Source organism: Hevea brasiliensis, chromosome 1 (assembly GCF_030052815.1).
Source record: "Hevea brasiliensis isolate MT/VB/25A 57/8 chromosome 1, ASM3005281v1, whole genome shotgun sequence".
NCBI classification, from domain to species: domain Eukaryota; kingdom Viridiplantae; phylum Streptophyta; class Magnoliopsida; order Malpighiales; family Euphorbiaceae; genus Hevea; species Hevea brasiliensis.
The window spans coordinates 122,581,129-122,599,511 of record NC_079493.1 but is presented as its reverse complement, the minus strand read 5'-3'; the positions used below and the strand labels follow the sequence as shown (position 1 = coordinate 122,599,511).

Below are 18,383 nucleotides of genomic sequence, written 5' to 3'. Positions count from 1 at the left end.
TAAGGTGCAACTGTAGTATTTCTTTTTCAGTAAGGCACTGGAATTCACATTACAGGACTGGGGTATACATGAGGTGCTTGAATCTTGGATGGCAAAGGATGCAACTGATGTAAGGCAACCTTCCTGGAGTATGGACTGATCTATTCTCACTAAACAAAATGTATTTACATGCTATTATTATGTATAATGCAATTACAGACACAGAAGTATATTTGATGAGACTACTAAGAACATTATCACTTCCAACTGCACTGGATACAATTTCCATAAACTAATCATACTGTTTTCTTTCTTCTTGTATGGACCGCAAAATCCGGGCTGCTGATTCAGTTGCCGATCTAGGATTGTGAGGCACAACCCTTACCACACTTGTCCGTGGCTCAATAGTTTGAGCATTTTGATCTGAAGCCTGAGCTGTTGGTTCTGTAGGAAAAAGAGGAAGTGCATCTCCTTTAGGCCTCTCTGAGGGACCACTTGCTGTGCTTCCCTGTAACTCACTTTCCTTTGATGCTCGAAATTTCCCAATATGTGAGATCACACGACTCATCTGGCTTGACATGTTACATGAGCTCTGGTGGGGAAAATTGAAGTTAATGTCTCCAACTGATGGCTGATTATCCTTTGATTGGGGTCCAGTGAATGGGCTTACCTGCTCAACTGCTGATCCTGAAATGGATGGAGTCATGACTGGCATGCCATAAGGTGGAAAGTATGTCTGTCCCAAATGAGGGGTGCTGGCAAGAATTCCAATGCCTTGTTGGTGAGAAGCTGGAACACCATAAGCTGCATTCAAGAAGTCTCCGTTCCCTGCTGTTAAACTCATAGGACCACAGTTGCCGTAAACAGGGCCCCTAAATCCAGCAGTTGGAGGGCATGGTCCTGTGTAGGGCTTGTATACAAGACCCTCAGAAGGGGACATGACTGGAACTAACCACTGATTTCCAGGTGGTAGGAAACACCATGGAGATGGTCTGGTATTGGTTGCTACAGGAGCCGGCAGTGCACCTTCCGAATAAGACGCATAATTTGATTGGTGGGTAAGAAGTCCTTTACCAGTTTCATTATTGACAGAAGGAAGGGGAAGCTTCCCAACAACATTCTCATCAGCAAATTCAGCAGCAGCATATTGCTTATGAGAACTATCTTTTGGTTTAACAATCAATGATGGCTGCTCAATAGCATTCTCAGACGGAAACTTCTTCCCCAAAGGCGACTTTGATGGAGCTTTTCCTAGATAAATATTTTCTTCAAGAAATAGTTCTGGTGATCCAGCAATCAACTTTTGTACCTATTCCAAGAGAACATCAAGCAATAGGTTTCTCTTTCCACAAAGGGATGAAAGAAATCATATGCATATCTCATATTAGAAAAGGCATAGCAACTTGATCGGGCAATATCCAGCATACCTTCATGATCCTATGCAACTCAAATACTTGTACTGTGAATACTCTTTGTTGACTAAAAAAACAACAAAAAGAAGTTTGGTCAAACAGTAATACTGTTGAATAGAGAAAGGAAAACAAGCACCAATTAATATTGGATGCATCAGATAAGAGCTAGAAATAAGACCAAAATATAGGACTAAACATCACCTGATATGCTATTTGTTCAAGTGATAACTACATTTGAAATTCTTGCCAGATAGACCACTCTTACAGTATTATTGTTATTTCCCAGCAAAATTTATTGAAAACTGATGCTGTGAGAGAGAGTCAATAAATAACTAAATCTGTGTGCCAGTGAACACTTTACTAGACATTTGTGCGATGTCACACCTCCTGCTAGGTGAAATATGTTAGTGCCATGGCCCGCCCAAAACTCATACAGATATCCATACCCTAGTAATGCGAATGCATATCATGATATAATTTGGGCACAAAAAAAAAAAAAGGTTAAAAGTGTGACTATAATCCCAAAATTATGAATGGGAATAGGACAAAGAAGTAAATAATAAAAATAATAAAATAGCAAAGTCTGCTGAATCAAAGCAGCAGCTATTGAAAAGCACTGATAAATAAATTTGAAGAGGAGCTTCTCATTGAAAACCCCAGAGTGCTGACACTTGAATGCTGAAGATGTTGAAAGCTTAAAACTGTAAAACAGCAATCTCCAAATATGTCATGGTTTGACTATGCCAATACCATCACATAAGCATGTGAGGAATGACTATCAATATTCATCAACACATCCAAGATTCCTAGGAACTCAATTACAAACAATTAAGGAAGACCATTTTTAGTTAATCAGCTAAATCAAGCAACTTCAGTACTTACAGAAGTATTAATTATTCATTTTGGGTTAATGATTAAAAGAAAATTAAAACCTTTGTTCCAATTTACAGTTATATCCAATCCTTTTTGCCAGTTATATGTAGAACCTTTCATGTTAGTATCAACTATAACCAAATTTTGAAGTGCATTTGCTAAAAACCCTCCAATCTTTAACGAGTTTGTTTCATTAGGAAAAAAAAATCATGTTAGCATATGATATCACATAAATGTTATCCCATAAAAACTTATTAAATAATCTTAAAATTATTTCATACTATATAATACTAAAGAAACACAGTGGGAGAAATTTGGCCTCAGGTCAACTAATATTCAAACCAAAGATTTTACACTCCAAGCGTGTTTATGAATATTCACCTAATAGGAGAAAGTGACAAAGTGCAATACATGGGAATTCTTGCATGAAACTTTCTACTACTGCTGCGTCTCTCATATCACACCTGCCCAACCGACCCAAAAGAAAAATCTCATTTGATTATTGTGCCTTCTAATTAATATTTTCTTCTTGTCTAATACTTCCTCTGCTTAATAAATCTACTACAGCAACCATTGCTTGCAGGTATCATACAAGAATAGCAAGTCATGTAACAAATATAAGCACCAAATTTTAAGTTTATAATGTTTATGCATGTGAGAGAGCATAGTTTATGGTTTGATCCAATTTAACTACTGAAATTTATGAAAAGATATAAAAGGCAGGGGCACAACAATATAAACTTAGAGATAAATTTTACTACTCTAAAATCCACAAAAGTAATTACATGATATCAGCACAAACATAGACAACAGAGATTTCCTTGAACTCGTAATCTGTGGAATTTTCTACATACTACCCTAGATCCTAAGAGCATTGAAGCATAAGTGCATATGAGATGAATAACTACAATAAATTGCTAATTTTCACTTAGATTAGATATGGATACCAAAAGGTACATCAATTTTAAATTGTAAAAGAAAATTCCACAAGTTTGATGTTGATATCCTGCAACTTATGGAAATAGCAATAACTAGAAGAGATACTTACTTGACAATAGTTCTTCTTGCTTTCCAAAATTGTTTCTCACCTATTACTCTTACAAGTTCATCAGGATTTATATCCAAAGCAGATAGAGAATCTACCATGGTAGTTTCTAAGACATCATCATGCTGTTCAACATTTCCCACTTGTAAAGACACTTGTTGCTTGTCTTCAAGATTTTTTCTGCCATTCTCAATCCCATTATGACTTCTGATATCATTGCCAAGTGATAACCTAGGACATGTTTCACTTCTCACCTTGGAAGCATTTTCCTTACCTATGACCCCAGCAGATTCCATCAAGAAGTTATCTTTATAGTTTTTTTCGGCTTGCATCACCACAAAATTTTGATTTAACAGTTCACTTTTACCATGTAAGCTTTTCAAGACAACCAATGAACTGCTTCTGTGTTCCTGATTTGACAAAGGATGTGCTCGCTTCAATGATTCAGAGCTCTTAACTTTGCCTGATGGACTTGAAGATACATCTGCTGAAGGTTTATCCAGAATTGATGGGACTGAAGCAGATCTTTCCATAGGATCCTGACAAGCCTCAGACATATTTGTGTTCTCTTCATTTTGGTTCCGCATAGACTCTCTTGCCTTTTGATTTATGGAGCCTGCTCCTTTCTTCTGCTTTTCAGAAACATTTTGAAAGTGCATTGAGAAGCTCAAGTTCCAGCAAGGCCGATTTTCTTGATCTTTACTTTGTTGACTGCTGCTACAATGTAAAACTGCTCCTGACTGGGCAGAGCTAGGAACTCTAAAATCACTTTCGTCTCCAAGCTTTTTCAATGAGAAACTTTTGAAGTTGGAGAAATTATATGAATGAAATGAATTGCATTTAGCACTCGATGACAATTGCTGTGTGATATTCAAACTTTGATCATTTCTGGAACTCATGGATTTCCGTACTTGGCTTTCCATTTTACTACTTGGCTTAACTCCACTAAAGGATTGAGAAAAAGGCTTCTCAGAATGTGAAGGTGCAGGGGAGTTGCAGAATGGGGTAAAAACACTTCTTTCATAGCCACCACCCTGTGAAAATGAATCACTTGTAATCCAACAGCAAAAGATAGAGAAAAAGTATGGGAACTCATAACACGCAAAACCATAGAGCAATCAATAAAATGAAAAGTGACAGTAGCTCAGTGGTCCTGCCCCATAATGGAAGCAATCAGGCATTCAAACATCTGTGCCCCCCTCACACACACACACAAAAAAAAAAAAAAAAAGGAGGGGGAATGGGGAGAAGGAGAGGAGAGGGGGAGAGAAGAGATGACAGACCACTCAAAAAGACCTTACAACCAAAATTCAGGAAATATGCAAACTAATCCACAGAATTCTTTTTAAGATTTAAGAGATACTTAAACACCAAAGTCTTCAATGTGAACTCCTGAAAATTGGAACAAAATATGAATAAACTCATTCAGTGCATTGCTTAAAAAGCTGAGAACATGCATTACCCATGACTTAAATCAGATACAGTACATTTTCCAAACCAATCAGAATCCAAAAGATGGTCATTAATTGTTCATAAACTTATTGAGGAATCAAACAAAAGCATGCTCCCTAAATTCCAAACTAAAACAAAATAAATTCAAGCATTGGGGGAAAAAAGTTAAAAAAAAAGGATTAAATTATCAAACTCACATGGCTTGAGGACATTGAAGGAACCGAGCTACGTCCACTGTTAGGTGGAAGAGGCAACATAGGTGATGATCCAGAGCTAAACCTTTGAGAAGGAATACTGAGCTGTTCATATAGAGCCATCTTGTTCCTTGGAGGTGCCCTTGGCCCTCTTTTCTCCGTATCGTTCACATGAAGCCTAGGAAACATAGGACTTATCACTTTTTCCTCATCTTTTAGTCCTCTCATCATCTTTTTCTTTTTCTTCACCACAAATTCCACTTACAAAAACATTCTTTCCCCAAATCACAATAAGATCTAATTAGCCTCCTTTTGAGGCAAACTTCGCCATAAAAGAAATGCCAAGCCAAATGTCAATTGCAATTCCTCCTCAAGGAAACAGTACTTCAGCAAGAATAATCAATAGGGAAGACTTGCATACTCAGATAGCAAAATCAATTACTTCCTGAAGAAATTCACCCCATTCTACAAGCATCAAAGATAGACCTACTTCAAAAAAAGAATGATATAATTTTCTAATAAATTCAATCATCAAAAATAAATTCAGGCCTACCCAGATTGCAAAAGTAGCAGCTAATGAAGATCAACCCACCTCAAAAAAGTAATTCTCCTCCTGATGGAAAACCAAAAACAAACAACTGGAGCACATGAAAGAATATTGACAAAAATAACTTACTGGCAAGTACCCAAAAAGCAACCCACCTCACAAAATCAAACCAAGATGGTATTAACTTTGCAAATACCCACAATCAACCCACCTCGAAAAAACCGAACTTGAACCTAAAATTCAGGTGCCAGAAACAAGAAAACATGATAGTAAAAAGAAGAAAAAGCAGAAAGGGATGGAAAAGGGAAAAAAAATAAAAATAAAAAGTAAGTGGAGATGGAATCAACAGATGCATGTGGCAAAAGATAGATTCGGCTAGAGAAGAGGTTTACCTTGAATTCCACAAGAGAGGATCTCACCCAAAAAGCGGTACAAAACCCCAAAAAACTAAAACAAAGAAGATGTGGACTTTGTAGGTCCCAAAAGGATAGAACCCAAAACTTGTCCAATCCAAACACATATCCTCTCCAGTTCTAACTTTTCCAGTGCCAACAAGTTACATCCTGGCAATTCATATCTGCCAAATTTCCTTTTGAATTTTTTTTCTTTAATGTAACAGTTGACCAAATGTTTTCATTAATGGCTTAGGCATGCAATCACTCTATAGTATGACCCAAGAATCCCCATCTCGGATACGAAAAAAAAAAGTTAAAAACAAAAAAGCCTGAAACTTTTTACAAAAACAAATTGTGGGGAATTGGAGATTGGAATGAGTGAAGACTGGGTCTCACCTAAGCCTGAGCAATTGGCGATCTAAACTCTGCTTCATAACCTCGTGTTATTTTTACCTTCAAAAAAAAAAAAAAACTCATGTTATTTTTCTTGTTAAAAATCTGGCCAGTTTTTAACTAAAAATCCGTTAAAGATCCCGTTCAGTGAGCTAACCTTAAGCGATTGTTTCTTCAGAATTCTTAACCACGCTCATCTATGTGCGTGACGTCACCGTCCAATCACGACTCGCTTAGTGGCCGCCGGAATGGATATAAAGGAGCGTGTTGATGTGTTGATCTCCACGGGATTGGCTTTATCTCTTTTAATACACAAAGATTGTGTTTTGGATTTTTTTATTACTTTTATGTTAATCGCACGTGTTTATTATTTTATTATTTGTTTTTGGCTAAGATATTATTAATTAAACACAAGAATTTCATGCAACCCCCAAAACGATTTTCTTGTTGGTCTAAGGTTCCACGAACACGCACGTGGAGATTAGATTTTTCTTTTGAATAATTTTAAAAATATATTTTTTATATAAATTTAATATATTTAAAATAAATAATTTTAAAGATATTTATTAACAAAATTAAAACCTAACTAATAAGAAATAATGCCTCATTTTTACCGCATTAGGCGAAGAGTGGGAGTAATTATATGCTATTGTGATTCTATATAATCATAATTTAATGTTGTAATAACAAATCAAAAGGGATAGGTGTCATTAATAAATTAATTTTTAATATATTAAAAATTATTTCATTATAATTAATTTATCATTATATTTGTTAATCTTATATAAAATAATAGGGGTATAATATAATTTCTTAAGAAATGATAAATATTTACTTTGTATAAAATATATAAATTAAATATTTGATTTTCTTTAATAGGTTATTAAAGAATTTGAGAGCCAAGCCTGAATCTATTAAGTGAGTGTTACTTGTCCTTAACTATTGTATCCAATCAAGCTAAATAATTAAATATTTATTATGATGAATAGTTAATTAAAATTATAGATAATTAGTATTAATTTTATATCTTAAATTAATTAATTATCTCTTATTTTAATATAATTAACTCTAATTAAAACTCAATTCAAAATCTCATAAATTTTTAAATGATAAGTCTTATTAAATTAAAAGTTATTAGTATTTTTATTTTATTTTATTTTATTTTATTTTAATTAAAAATTAATACTTCATTATTTTAGAGAAGATCCAGAGTACTATCAAATTAAGACTTATTATGATATTAGAAGTCTGAATTTCAATTGAAAATTATTTTTCCAAATTTCAATTGAAATTCAATAAAAAATTATTGTAGAACGGATATGTTGAAGTGGCCCATTGGAAAGAAATTTCCATTTGGTGTTTGGGCAATTTCTATTGGGTCCCAGGCCCAATAGTTCCTCAATTATAAAAATTTGTATCAATTAAAAGAGGCCCACATATTTTTGTCAATGTATATTATGGTAGGTCTCTACTCAATAATTTATCTTATTTACTGTGGTTGAAAGATGAAATAATTAGAAAATATTCCCATGGAAAAAACACAGAATTAAATCACTTCATGTCTCATTTGAGAGGCTTGAATTTATTACTTTTCTGTAAATGAATTGTTCTGTTCTGCTATTGTTTTTTTGCATGAGCTTTGCTAAATTCTTTATGGAAACTCTGCCCATCAACTTGGGAGTTTGAGCCCATATTAGCTTGGTCTGTACTGTGCTTTAGAATTTAGGCCCAAAGACTGCGCATATGAATGGGACTAATTCATGCTTGAGCGGAAGGTGATATTGAGATAAAACTTTCCCAACAAAAAAGACTCCAAAATTCAAATCTTTGATGCACCCACTTATCCAATGACTTGTGGGTATCTTGTTTCTTTGGTGTTTAATGCAAGCTTTTGGTTAATACTCCTGATTAGTGATTACTGTGGGCCTTGGAAGATCCAAGAGTATCATCACCCTGGGCCCATCTCTGGGCAGCCAGCTTGAAGAATTCTGGAATTATAGGGCAGTTCCAGAAAATGCAAGAACAATGACCCTTCATTTGAAATGAGGTAAGGGCCTCTGCTGCTATCCCCTCCCCATGTTCATCGTGTGCATGTATTTTAACCGAATAGCATTTACCGACAGAGACTAATCACCTTCACAGTCAAATTTCCGCGACGACTGCGGTAGTGGTGGTGGTCATCACAGTATCTATGAATGGAAACAGAAAGCTTTAAAAATGGGGAGTCCTGAAGTTGGCACTGGGCCACCTTGAGGGTTGAGCTGATCCTATTTTGCCGACCAGTTTTACAATGCCAAATTTTCAAAGAAGGTTCAGTTTTAGCGCTCCTAGTACCATTTCTATTCATGCTCCCTTGCTAAAGTCCCCTGCTCTTCTCCGACCTGCAGGACCCGAACCTATGATCTTACAATGCCCATTTTACGCTTTGGTTGGTAGGGGCGAGTGAGGGGAAAGTCAAAGCAAATAATAGTTGAAAGGTTGTTTGGAAGAAAGTGAGGAAGCTAAGTGATAAAAGGAGAGAATAAGTTGTAATCCTCTTATCCCCGCATACTGAAAAATTCTTACGCCTTTAATTGAAGTATAACGTGGGGAATGGATACTTGATTCGATTCTCATTGCACTAGATTAATTTTTTTTATTTTGTTTTGATTTTAATATTATATGTATAGAGAGGAGACAAAGAGAAAGTCTTCCTCCTCAAATTTCTATAACTCGTTTTGTAAAATAATATATTTTTTATTAAAAAATAATTCATGTTATGTATTTAAATATCATAATTTTAATAAAAATATAAATATTATTAAAATTATGTTTAAAACTTGTATTTCTAATTTATAATTTATTTTCTAATGAATAAATTTATATAATAAAATAAGTTAAAATAAGATAAAATAAATAAATAAAAAGAAAAGTTTACTCACCTCAACTCCAAACTCCTATGAGGCAGGAATAAAGAGCAATTTCGCCCCAACATACTCCTTTGCCATATTTTCAAATTTTATAAGACTAGTTTGTATACTTTATTTCTATCACATTTTATTTTATTTTTTTAAATAATAAGGATATTTTTATAATTTAAGTATTTCACTTCTCTTCTACATTTTACTTCTCCCCAAACATAATAAATATAAATAAAAATGTGCAAATGATCATTTGTTTTCAAATCAAACTAAAGAAAGAATAAAAATTACGTTTTATGAAAAGTTGTAAAAAGACTAAAATAAATCAATTTGGTTGATCATTCTTCTTATAATTTGTAAGATCCCATTTTTCATTTTTATTTATATTTAATAAAGCGTAATATAATACAATATAATTAATTATATAATGAAATTAAAGTTATAATATAATTTTCATTATATTATTATGTTTAATTATAAAATAAAAATAAAAGTAATATAATGATAATTTTTATTTTAATATTTAATTTATTTATAATGTTAATAATAATTTAATAATAATGATTACAATAATTAATAATTCAATATTAGTAATAGTTTAGTGGTGATAATAACAATAATAACAATTATTAAATGGTAATGAGGGTAGCGATAATAGTCGCCATGTGGTGGTGGTAGTGGTGTCAATGATAATGGTAACAATAATGACAGTGATAGGATAATAGTGATAGCAATGGCAGCAACAATAAGATGAGAATAATAGTGAAAGTTGTAGTGACGGTGAGAATAATGTTGACAAATAAATAAAAAAATAATTGTTATTCTATTTTTATATGTAATATATAATTATCATTTTATTATATTAAATTTTTTATATTATTAAATAATAAAAATAAATATGCAACATAAATAATCATATTATAAGTTTAATTACGTGATCCTAAATATAACTTAGAGAATTAAAATTTAAAAGTTATTAATTTAATACCTTAAGTTGTTATATGATTTTGTTCATTATAATACGATTTTATTATAATGAAAATTGAATTGTAATTAAAAATTCATAAAGAAATTAGGATGAAAAAGACAAAAAAGGAATGATCAGGTGCAAGACATGTACATCAAGGATGATAGAGACGTAGATTAAAAATGGTAGGGGATAGCATAGATAATGTTGAAAATTAAACGAGAAAGAAAGCAATCGAAAGCGCCAATCACATGGTCCCAGCTTACACCTCTTCCAGCGTTTTGATTTTCCCCATGTGGGAGGCCACTATCTTTACAGGTGACCATCCAATTGAATATCGCCACGTGTGAATAAGTTCACGTGTGGGCAGGTAACAATAATAGAAGCTCAAGCACGGAGGGGGAATTAGTGGGGCCTGCATGGTTCTTCGTGGGGGCCACCGCACACGGACATCACCGCGGGACCATGGTGCACGGTAGTAAATACAGCTGAGGCTGAGCTGAGCCGAATAAGAAAGGAAAGGAAGCCGACAGCTCGTGAACGGTTCAGGGGATTTTGCAGAAATAACGCGAGAACGGACAAAATTATTTAATTATGATTTTGACCCATATTTTAGAGAATATAAGAAAAATGGACCACTTATTTTCTTTTTTTCTAGAAAAAAAAAAAACGATTCTCAAGTTGGTCCTTTATTATTATGATTAACGGTACAGTTTTGATTTTGACTCGCGAGTCATTGTTATGAGTTTCACCTCACTTGGTCGATGTGTTATGAATTTATTCAATATGTAAACATATAAAATTTATATATTAATAAATAAAATTTATCATATTTTTATGTCCATTTAAAAAATTCCTTTTAATATATATAATAAAAAATTAATTACCAATCACTTAATTTTCATTATATACTAAAGTATTTTTAAATTTACAAAATTTTAAATTAAAATTTCAATCATAATTAAATAAATTAAAAACAACCCTTTTCAAATGATTTACCTTTAATTTAACTGATAAATAAATTTAATATTTATTGTATACAAAAATTAATTCTCCCGAATAATAATTTTAAAATAAATTAATGAAAATTTTGATATTTAAGACATTTTTACGGTAGAAAAACATCAAGCCACTTGATTGATTTATATATATATATATATAAAGATTTTCTTTTTTTTTTTTTAAAATTAAAATATATATAATATCGACCATAATAAAAATAATTTTTTTTCCCTCAATCCATTTAAATATTAATAATTGTATTGCAAGTGGATTAATGTCCTATCCTTTTCCTTCATGTGCCTGCTGAGGATGTGCCCAAGGTCACAGTGGGCATTTCATTTTCCCTTCTTTTGTCTCATAGATCTTACCCTGACGGTAAATATTTATAGAAAAAAAAAATCAAATACATAAATTAAAATTTCAATTATTTAGAAAAAAATCTAATATAAATGATCTTTTGTTTTGATTTACTTTGCTTTCTTTTCTTTTAATTTTAATCTATTATAAGCTTATAATAGGCATAATTTTTTAAATTTATTAGTAAAAAATAATTAATTTTATCATCTAATTTTTTTTTTAACTTTACATCTGATTGAATTGAGAAAATTGTATTTATTGATTATAAAAATAAAAAAAATAAAGCATGGAATAAGTAAAAAATAATAATAAGGATATAATATATTAAAATAAAAAAAATATATTAAAATTTTTAAATAATTCAAAAACTAATTTATATATTACACCATAAAAAAAGGTTAATATATAAAACACATTTATATATTGATGGGATTCTTGTAAAATTTGAAATTCTACTGTGCATAGTTCTTGATCTGACTTAAGGGTGTGAGAAAAATCATGAGAGTTGACAACAAGAGAATGTTAATGTTGGGAAAAAGAAGCAATATATACTGTGGAAACCCTTTCACCGAGCTGTAATGATGGGGGGCATGTGGGCAGGACTCAGAACCCAGAGATTTACCTTCCTCCCTCTCTCTCTTTTTCTGTATAAACTCTATATTTTAATACAAAACTGAAAATGGAAGGAACTACTAGATGTGATGAGGACAAAACTCTACAAACAAAGTTTTTTTTTTTCTGACTTCCTTTGTTTGTCTGCCAACATCTTTTATGTCCTTAAACTTCCCACGTCTAGTTTTTATGTTCAAATTCCCAATACTAAGAATTGTACCCTCCATTACCGCTGCAATTGGTACTACATCTCACAGTTTATGTTCTCTCCTAATTTTGTCACTTACTACAAGGCCAATAATTTGTGATCTTATTTTTACTTTTTGGGTTTACAAAAGAAGGAGAGAGAAACTCAAATGTATCACCAAACTAAACCTGGGGAGCTAAATAATGGCTTTATTTAAGCCTAAGAGATCAGTACTGTTGGTGGGTGCTGTCATCGTCTATACATGATTTTGTATGTCTGGTGATGTTAAAATTAAAATAATTGAGCAGATGACCCTATTGATGATTTTCTTGGTGTAAATTCAACAACAGACAGTGTACCATGGATAAGTCTACTATGAAGATCTTGGGAGAAAAAAAAAAAAGGAAGTAGATTTCCCTTGTGGGTGATCATGATGAGCAGGCAAAATAATTATGGTGAGTAAAAAAGAAGTGCAGTAGAAAGTGGAAGCAGTAATTTTGGGTCATGATTAAAACTATGATTAATGAGAAAAGCTTTAAGGAATTTGGAAGAAAGTGGCACTGTAAAAAGATGCTCATTCTCTCAGCACTCACTGCTGCATATTTTACTGAAATTTGACAGTGCGCATGGAATAGCATGACCAAAACCACGGGGAGGGAGGAGTTTCAGAGCTTTCTCCCACTTAAACAATAGAAAAATAATCAATTAGTTAAAACTCAATTTATTCTTCTCTGAAAACTCATGCTCCCCATCTGCAATATATATATATATATATATATATATTCTTGCATTCCCACCAAACTGACCAAAGAGCCTTATCTTTTTCAAACCCATTACATCTCCTTTCAACTGTTGAAACTATATTTTATTGGGGCTTCTTTATTAATTTCTCATATTTTACATGTTCAAGTACCATTAGCAGTGTTTTTAAAATTATTATAGATATTCAACCTCATGTTCTTCCCATCTATATAAGCATACCCTTTAACAACCGTACAACGTTGTATCAACATTTGGTTCATTTCCATATAGTATGGTTCAAGAGGTAGACCAGAGCTTCTTCGTTAACTTGGTAATTATGTGCTTTTGTTATTTCCATTTTTAATTTTTCTTGTTATTCTTTCTTTCTTAAAACAGATTCTTGAATTTCTTGTGGGGTTTGTCTTCATTAGAGTGGCTGACAAATTCTAGTTGCCAAAAACTGACGTTATCAATGGCTGTTTTTTGTTTGTGATCACAGTTTTCATGACACTGAAAATTTAAGAGGGTGCCAGTGTACCCAGATTGTACACAGAGTAACACAAAGCTGAGGTTTGTTCCAAATTTGGCTCTATTTTTTGCATTTTAAAAAAAGACTTGCAGGCAAATATTTTCAATCTATTGGCTCCTCTGCCATTTTAACTTGGCTGGCAGCTGCTGGATCTGGAATCATATAATTGGTATGTGTATGTCCTCTTATATTTTATCTCGAGTTATTTCCTCTCTTTTGTTTTGAGATTTGGCCCTCTATTTCTAGGAGATTTTCTTGAGCCTTGATATTCATATTCTTTGATTTAACTAGGCTTAAGGATCAATGGATAGTTTGGGGTGGGATAACTCACAAGTCCTCACAAATACTTCACCCTTGTGGAGCAATCCACAACATGCATCACCCTTGTGGAGCAATCAAGAAAATGAAGAAAACTTGAATATTGCCTCCAATTCAAATTCTTGCCTTTTCGGTCGCAAGATGGATCTCACCGAAGACATCTTCAATCAATTTCAAGACCTCCAAAAGGTGAATTCAAATTCTGATGAAACTCATATCAGTTAAATATTTGTGTCTCTAACTTTTAATCTATTAATTAATGGCAGCGCCAAGAGGCTACAAGGATAGCTGAAATTTCAGTTGCTACAAAATCAGGAGCTGAAATGAGTTGGAGAGATGCTTCAACTCAAGAATTATACTCTTCTCTTTCGATCGACAAGCCTTACGCCATAACTACTCCTACCATCACTGGTTTTAGCATGAGTATTAATCAATCAAGAATCATAAATAGCCTACCAAATGGAAAGGCTGGTGTTTCAGTGGCAGGTTCTCTTGAGTCTTTCGATTGCTTGCTCTCAGCAACTAATAGCAACACCGACACATCATTAGAAGACGATGGGATTTCCATGATCTTCTCTGATTGCAGAAACTTGTGGAATTTTGGTGCTAACAGTGCGGTTTCATCTGGAGAGTCTGAGAACAATACTTCCAATGCAAGAAACAAAGAAATGCATTGCCGGCTAATTAGCGAGCTTGATGAAGCTTTTTCCCAGAGTTCTTCAGATAAAAAAAGTTCACCAACGAAGCCTGTTTCTATAAAGAGAAGTAACGATCGAAGTGAGCTCAAAGTGGGTGCCAATAACAAGTATCCTCATTTTGATCTTCTCCAAACTGATTGTTCTACTTCAGAAGGTGGTTTTAGGCTTATTTCAGAGAACCCATCAAAGCCAAAGAGATTCAGATCGGATAAGCCTCCAGGGTCATCAAACATCAATTTTCAGCAGCCTAGTTCATCGGCGTCTGCTTCTATTGAGGAGGTTGATCCAGAAGCCATTGCACAAATGAAGGAGATGATTTATAGAGCTGCAGCTTTTAGGCCAGTGAATTTTGGCTTGGAAGTGGTGGAGAAGCCAAAGAGGAAGAACGTTAGAATATCAACTGATCCTCAAACAGTGGCGGCCAGGCAAAGGAGGGAGAGGATAAGCGAGAGAATTAGGGTTTTGCAGAATCTGGTCCCAGGAGGAAGCAAGATGGATACTGCATCAATGCTTGATGAGGCTGCAAACTACCTCAAGTTCTTAAGGTCACAAGTCAAGGCACTAGAAAATCTTGGCCACACGCTTGATTGTCCACCAACGAACATTGCTTTCTCTTCTTTACCATTCAATAACCACTCTTTTCCCATGCAAACTCATCACCTTTGCACTCCAAAACCCAAATCATGTTCACCACCCTCAGAGTTGAAAAGCTAATTAAAAAAAAAACCCAATAGTAATGGATCCTTTATCATGGTACTCATCATCATCACTCCCATATCCAATGATTTGATTAAGGATCCAAAGCCCATTTTCTAGCCTGAAAACAAGTACAAAAGCTAATCCAATATCATTACCATAATCTTGATCATCATTATATTCCTGTGACCCAGAGTTAAAAGCTTTCTCTAATGATAGATTTCCTAATTAATACCATCATCATTACATCCACCTTCCAAGACCCACAAGGGAAAAGAGTTTCGTGCAGTTAGTATTTCCTCTACTGCTTTTTGCTGCTTCCACTATAGTAAACAAATTGAATGAAAATGTGGGAGATAGAAAAATGATAGTGGAAATAGAGAATAAAAATGATAGTGGAAATAGAAAAAACTGGGAAGGAAGTGGTTCAGGTATCATTGCCTTGTCTACAAAAAAGGCATAGCAATTATAACGCCTATGATTAAGATCAAGGGCTAGAAAGTGACTATCACTTTAGCTTGTTTTGCTATAGTTTGTTTAATGTATCCAATGTACTTAAAGCTCACCTTTCTTGGAGATCTTTATGATGTTTTTTAATGAAATTTGTTAGCTGACCAATGCAAGAGACATTCTCTTAAGAGTTGTGAGGTCCTGAGTCTGTGGTCCTGTCGACCTGATTCAATCCAAAGCGTGCCCTTGAAATCCCCCCATAGCTCATTGCTTAGCACATGTTTATGCTTCTTTTTTGGCAGAGGCTCCAATTTATTATATATTAGTTATAAAATTTAATTTAATTAAAAACCCTTTTCTCCACATTTTAAATTCTATCATTCCTTCAACTTTTAACCACCTAATGATCCTGATCATGATGATGGGTTTATGATCTTAAATTTTGGTATGTGGGTTTTGGTTTGCAGTTTTATTTTATTTTATTTTTATTTTTTTAATATTGGCTAGGTTTTCATTGGATGAAAGAGGGTAGGCTCTTTTTATTTGTGTGGATGGGGCTATATGCTATATTTAGACATTTCAGTTGTGAAAGGAACCTAGACATCTCCCCTTTGGGGTTTTGTTTTTATGTTTTCTCATCCAAGTTGACAAATGCTATGCTATGGAGAGAAGATCAGAAGAGGTCCCAAGAATAACCAACTTGCTTGTGTAGAAAAACTCATATTTTGTGGGCTTCCACAAGTGGGAAAATTTTGACTATTAATTTGTTAAAACAGTTGGGATATGGTTGTGTTGTTATGTACAGCTATGTTTTCCATTAGATTGGATGACTGGCTGGTGGTGGCATATATGTTGGCTCAATCAAACTACAAGCCATCCTCTATCTTTTCTTTAAAGCTTGCAAAAAAAAAAAAAAAAAAAAATTATTATATGTAGGAGGTAGCCTAGCTTTTTCTTTTTTTTACTATAAAAAAACTTCTCTAAATGTAATAGTTATTGCTTTCTAAATTCAAGGTTCTTGGTTAAACGATTTCATAATTTTTAATTTAATCTACCTCTTAGGAAGCTTACGATTTAGTCATAGTTGATCTCAAAGAATCACACATATGAATACCAATAATTGATTCACCCATACAATATTGAATTTCAACACTAAAATGATAAGTCCAATCGGGGTAGAACACCTCCAACCCTAAAGGCTTGCCATTAAGTCACTATTTTTAGTGTTGCTAGCCATTGTTGATTTCTTACAATAACTCGCAAAAATATTCAATATCAAAACTCATTGAATGATTAGTCTCCATTCAGAAATTGTCACTAGGCACAACAATGTTGACTTGATACCTCCTTTTTTTTCATTTTTTTTTTACACAAAATTTGAATGATTGAATTTTTTTTTTCTTTCTAGTGGTTGGCAATTTGAAGGAAAGATAACTTAATATATTCTTTTGCTTATTTCAGCCAATGTATATGCTCTGTTCTTTTATTTTTTTTTTATTTGTTAAATTATGTGCATATGTAGAAAATAAAAATTTTTATTGTGATACTATTTTTTAAAAATTTAAAAAATCTTGTTTTATATATATAAATGAGTATATTATTTTGCTTAAGCTAGATCATGTTTGGCTTTTAGTGAGAGGCAATTTAACTATATCTCATATGATTACCAAGAATATTAATATTAATGGCAATTTCAACTGATTGTTATTACTGAGTGATGATCCCTATTTTTATGTTTTTCTGTAATCTGCAAATTAAGCTCATGGATTTTAGCTAAAATACAACCTCCTGAGTATAGATGCATATTGTTCCTCTCTCTCTCTCTCTCTCTCTCTCTCTCTCAATGCGTTGATGTTTTATTTGACCTTCTATTTTTTTGGATAACAAAGATTAAAAAGCATACTACCACAAATTTGAAGCTGTTTTAGTAATTTGACTTTTGTTAACAAGGAAAAAGGAACTTGATCGAAATGAGCAGGGGCAATTGGGCTTGACGATAATGTTATTAGGCATCATGCCACAGTTAGGTCTAGAACCGGCTAGGTCTTGTTCATCAAAAAAACTGGACCAGAATTGAATTGGATGAATTTAAAATTGAACTATTAAAATCAACCTTAAATCAAATCGAATTTAGGCTACAATTGACTTAGTTAAGTTGCATTTCAAACTAAATTTGTATGTTTTAAATAAAATTTTTCATAAAAATTTCAACAATTTATTTGATTAAATTAAAAATCAAATCAAAATAAAAATCAAAATTGACAAAGGCCCTATGGTCCATTCGATCCTTCAACCTCTTTGGAAGGAAATTTTTGGAGATAAAATATGATTTTTTAAAGTAGAGGGAGAGAGATTTTTTAAAGGAAGTAAGATTTTTGAAGATTTTAAAAACTTAACCTTTTTCAAACCACCAAATTGATGATTGAGAAATTTTAGTACCTTATATTAATTTACCTTATCTTAAAAAACCTCTACCGAACTAAAACCACGATTTTGACTCAAAACTAACCTGTGGCCAGCCCTAGTTAGGTCCCTGAATGCTCAAGGCTTCTATCATATTCCCCTGCTCATGTAATTCTAGTGTAATAATTTCAAAATAATTGAACTGGAGAAATTAATTAATGTACAAGAAGATA

At 33.0% G+C, this 18,383-nt stretch overlaps 2 protein-coding genes across 11 annotated transcripts; one reads left to right on the top strand and one right to left on the bottom strand.

The window, feature by feature from the left end:
- Positions 1-6,263, bottom strand: LOC110639061 (protein HEADING DATE 3B). Of its 10 annotated transcripts, XM_058150488.1 has the most exons (8): positions 5,895-6,263; positions 5,658-5,735; positions 5,509-5,568; positions 4,959-5,400; positions 3,313-4,343; positions 1,407-1,458; positions 650-1,288; positions 1-571 (listed from the first exon to the last, which is right to left on the bottom strand). In XM_058150488.1, the coding sequence occupies exons 4-8, from the start codon at positions 5,184-5,186 to the stop codon at positions 272-274; spliced, it is 2,250 nt and encodes a 749-aa protein (XP_058006471.1). In that variant the 5' UTR covers positions 5,187-5,400; positions 5,509-5,568; positions 5,658-5,735; positions 5,895-6,263; the 3' UTR covers positions 1-271. The 10 variants fall into 10 exon arrangements, with proteins under 10 accessions (XP_058006471.1, XP_021645535.2, XP_021645539.2 ...); XM_021789843.2 differs by having other exon boundaries at positions 1-1,288; positions 4,959-5,420; positions 5,895-6,253; XM_021789847.2 differs by lacking the exon at positions 5,895-6,263 and having other exon boundaries at positions 1-1,288; positions 4,959-5,420; positions 5,658-5,877.
- A 6,713-nt stretch (positions 6,264-12,976) lies between these two features.
- LOC110639059 (transcription factor bHLH87) lies at positions 12,977-15,935 on the top strand. The gene is given in 5 exon segments (XM_021789841.2): positions 12,977-13,387; positions 13,556-13,754; positions 13,877-14,092; positions 14,170-15,258; positions 15,260-15,935. Coding segments are annotated over 3 exon segments (1,341 nt in total). The 5' UTR covers positions 12,977-13,387; positions 13,556-13,754; positions 13,877-13,888; the 3' UTR covers positions 15,308-15,935.
- The last annotated feature ends 2,448 nt before the right edge of the window (positions 15,936-18,383 follow it).

Coding starts and splice junctions, on each gene's coding strand:
- LOC110639061 (XM_021789843.2), bottom strand. CDS start 5,186: ATGATGAGAGGACTAAAAGATGAGGAAAAAGTGATAAGTCCTATGTTT. Junction 1,459..3,312: donor GCAAGAAGAACTATTGTCAA/GTAAGTATCTCT, acceptor TTGTTTTTTTAG/TCAACAAAGAGTATTCACAG. Junction 1,289..1,406: donor AGTTGCATAGGATCATGAAG/GTATGCTGGATA, acceptor CTCTTGGAATAG/GTACAAAAGTTGATTGCTGG.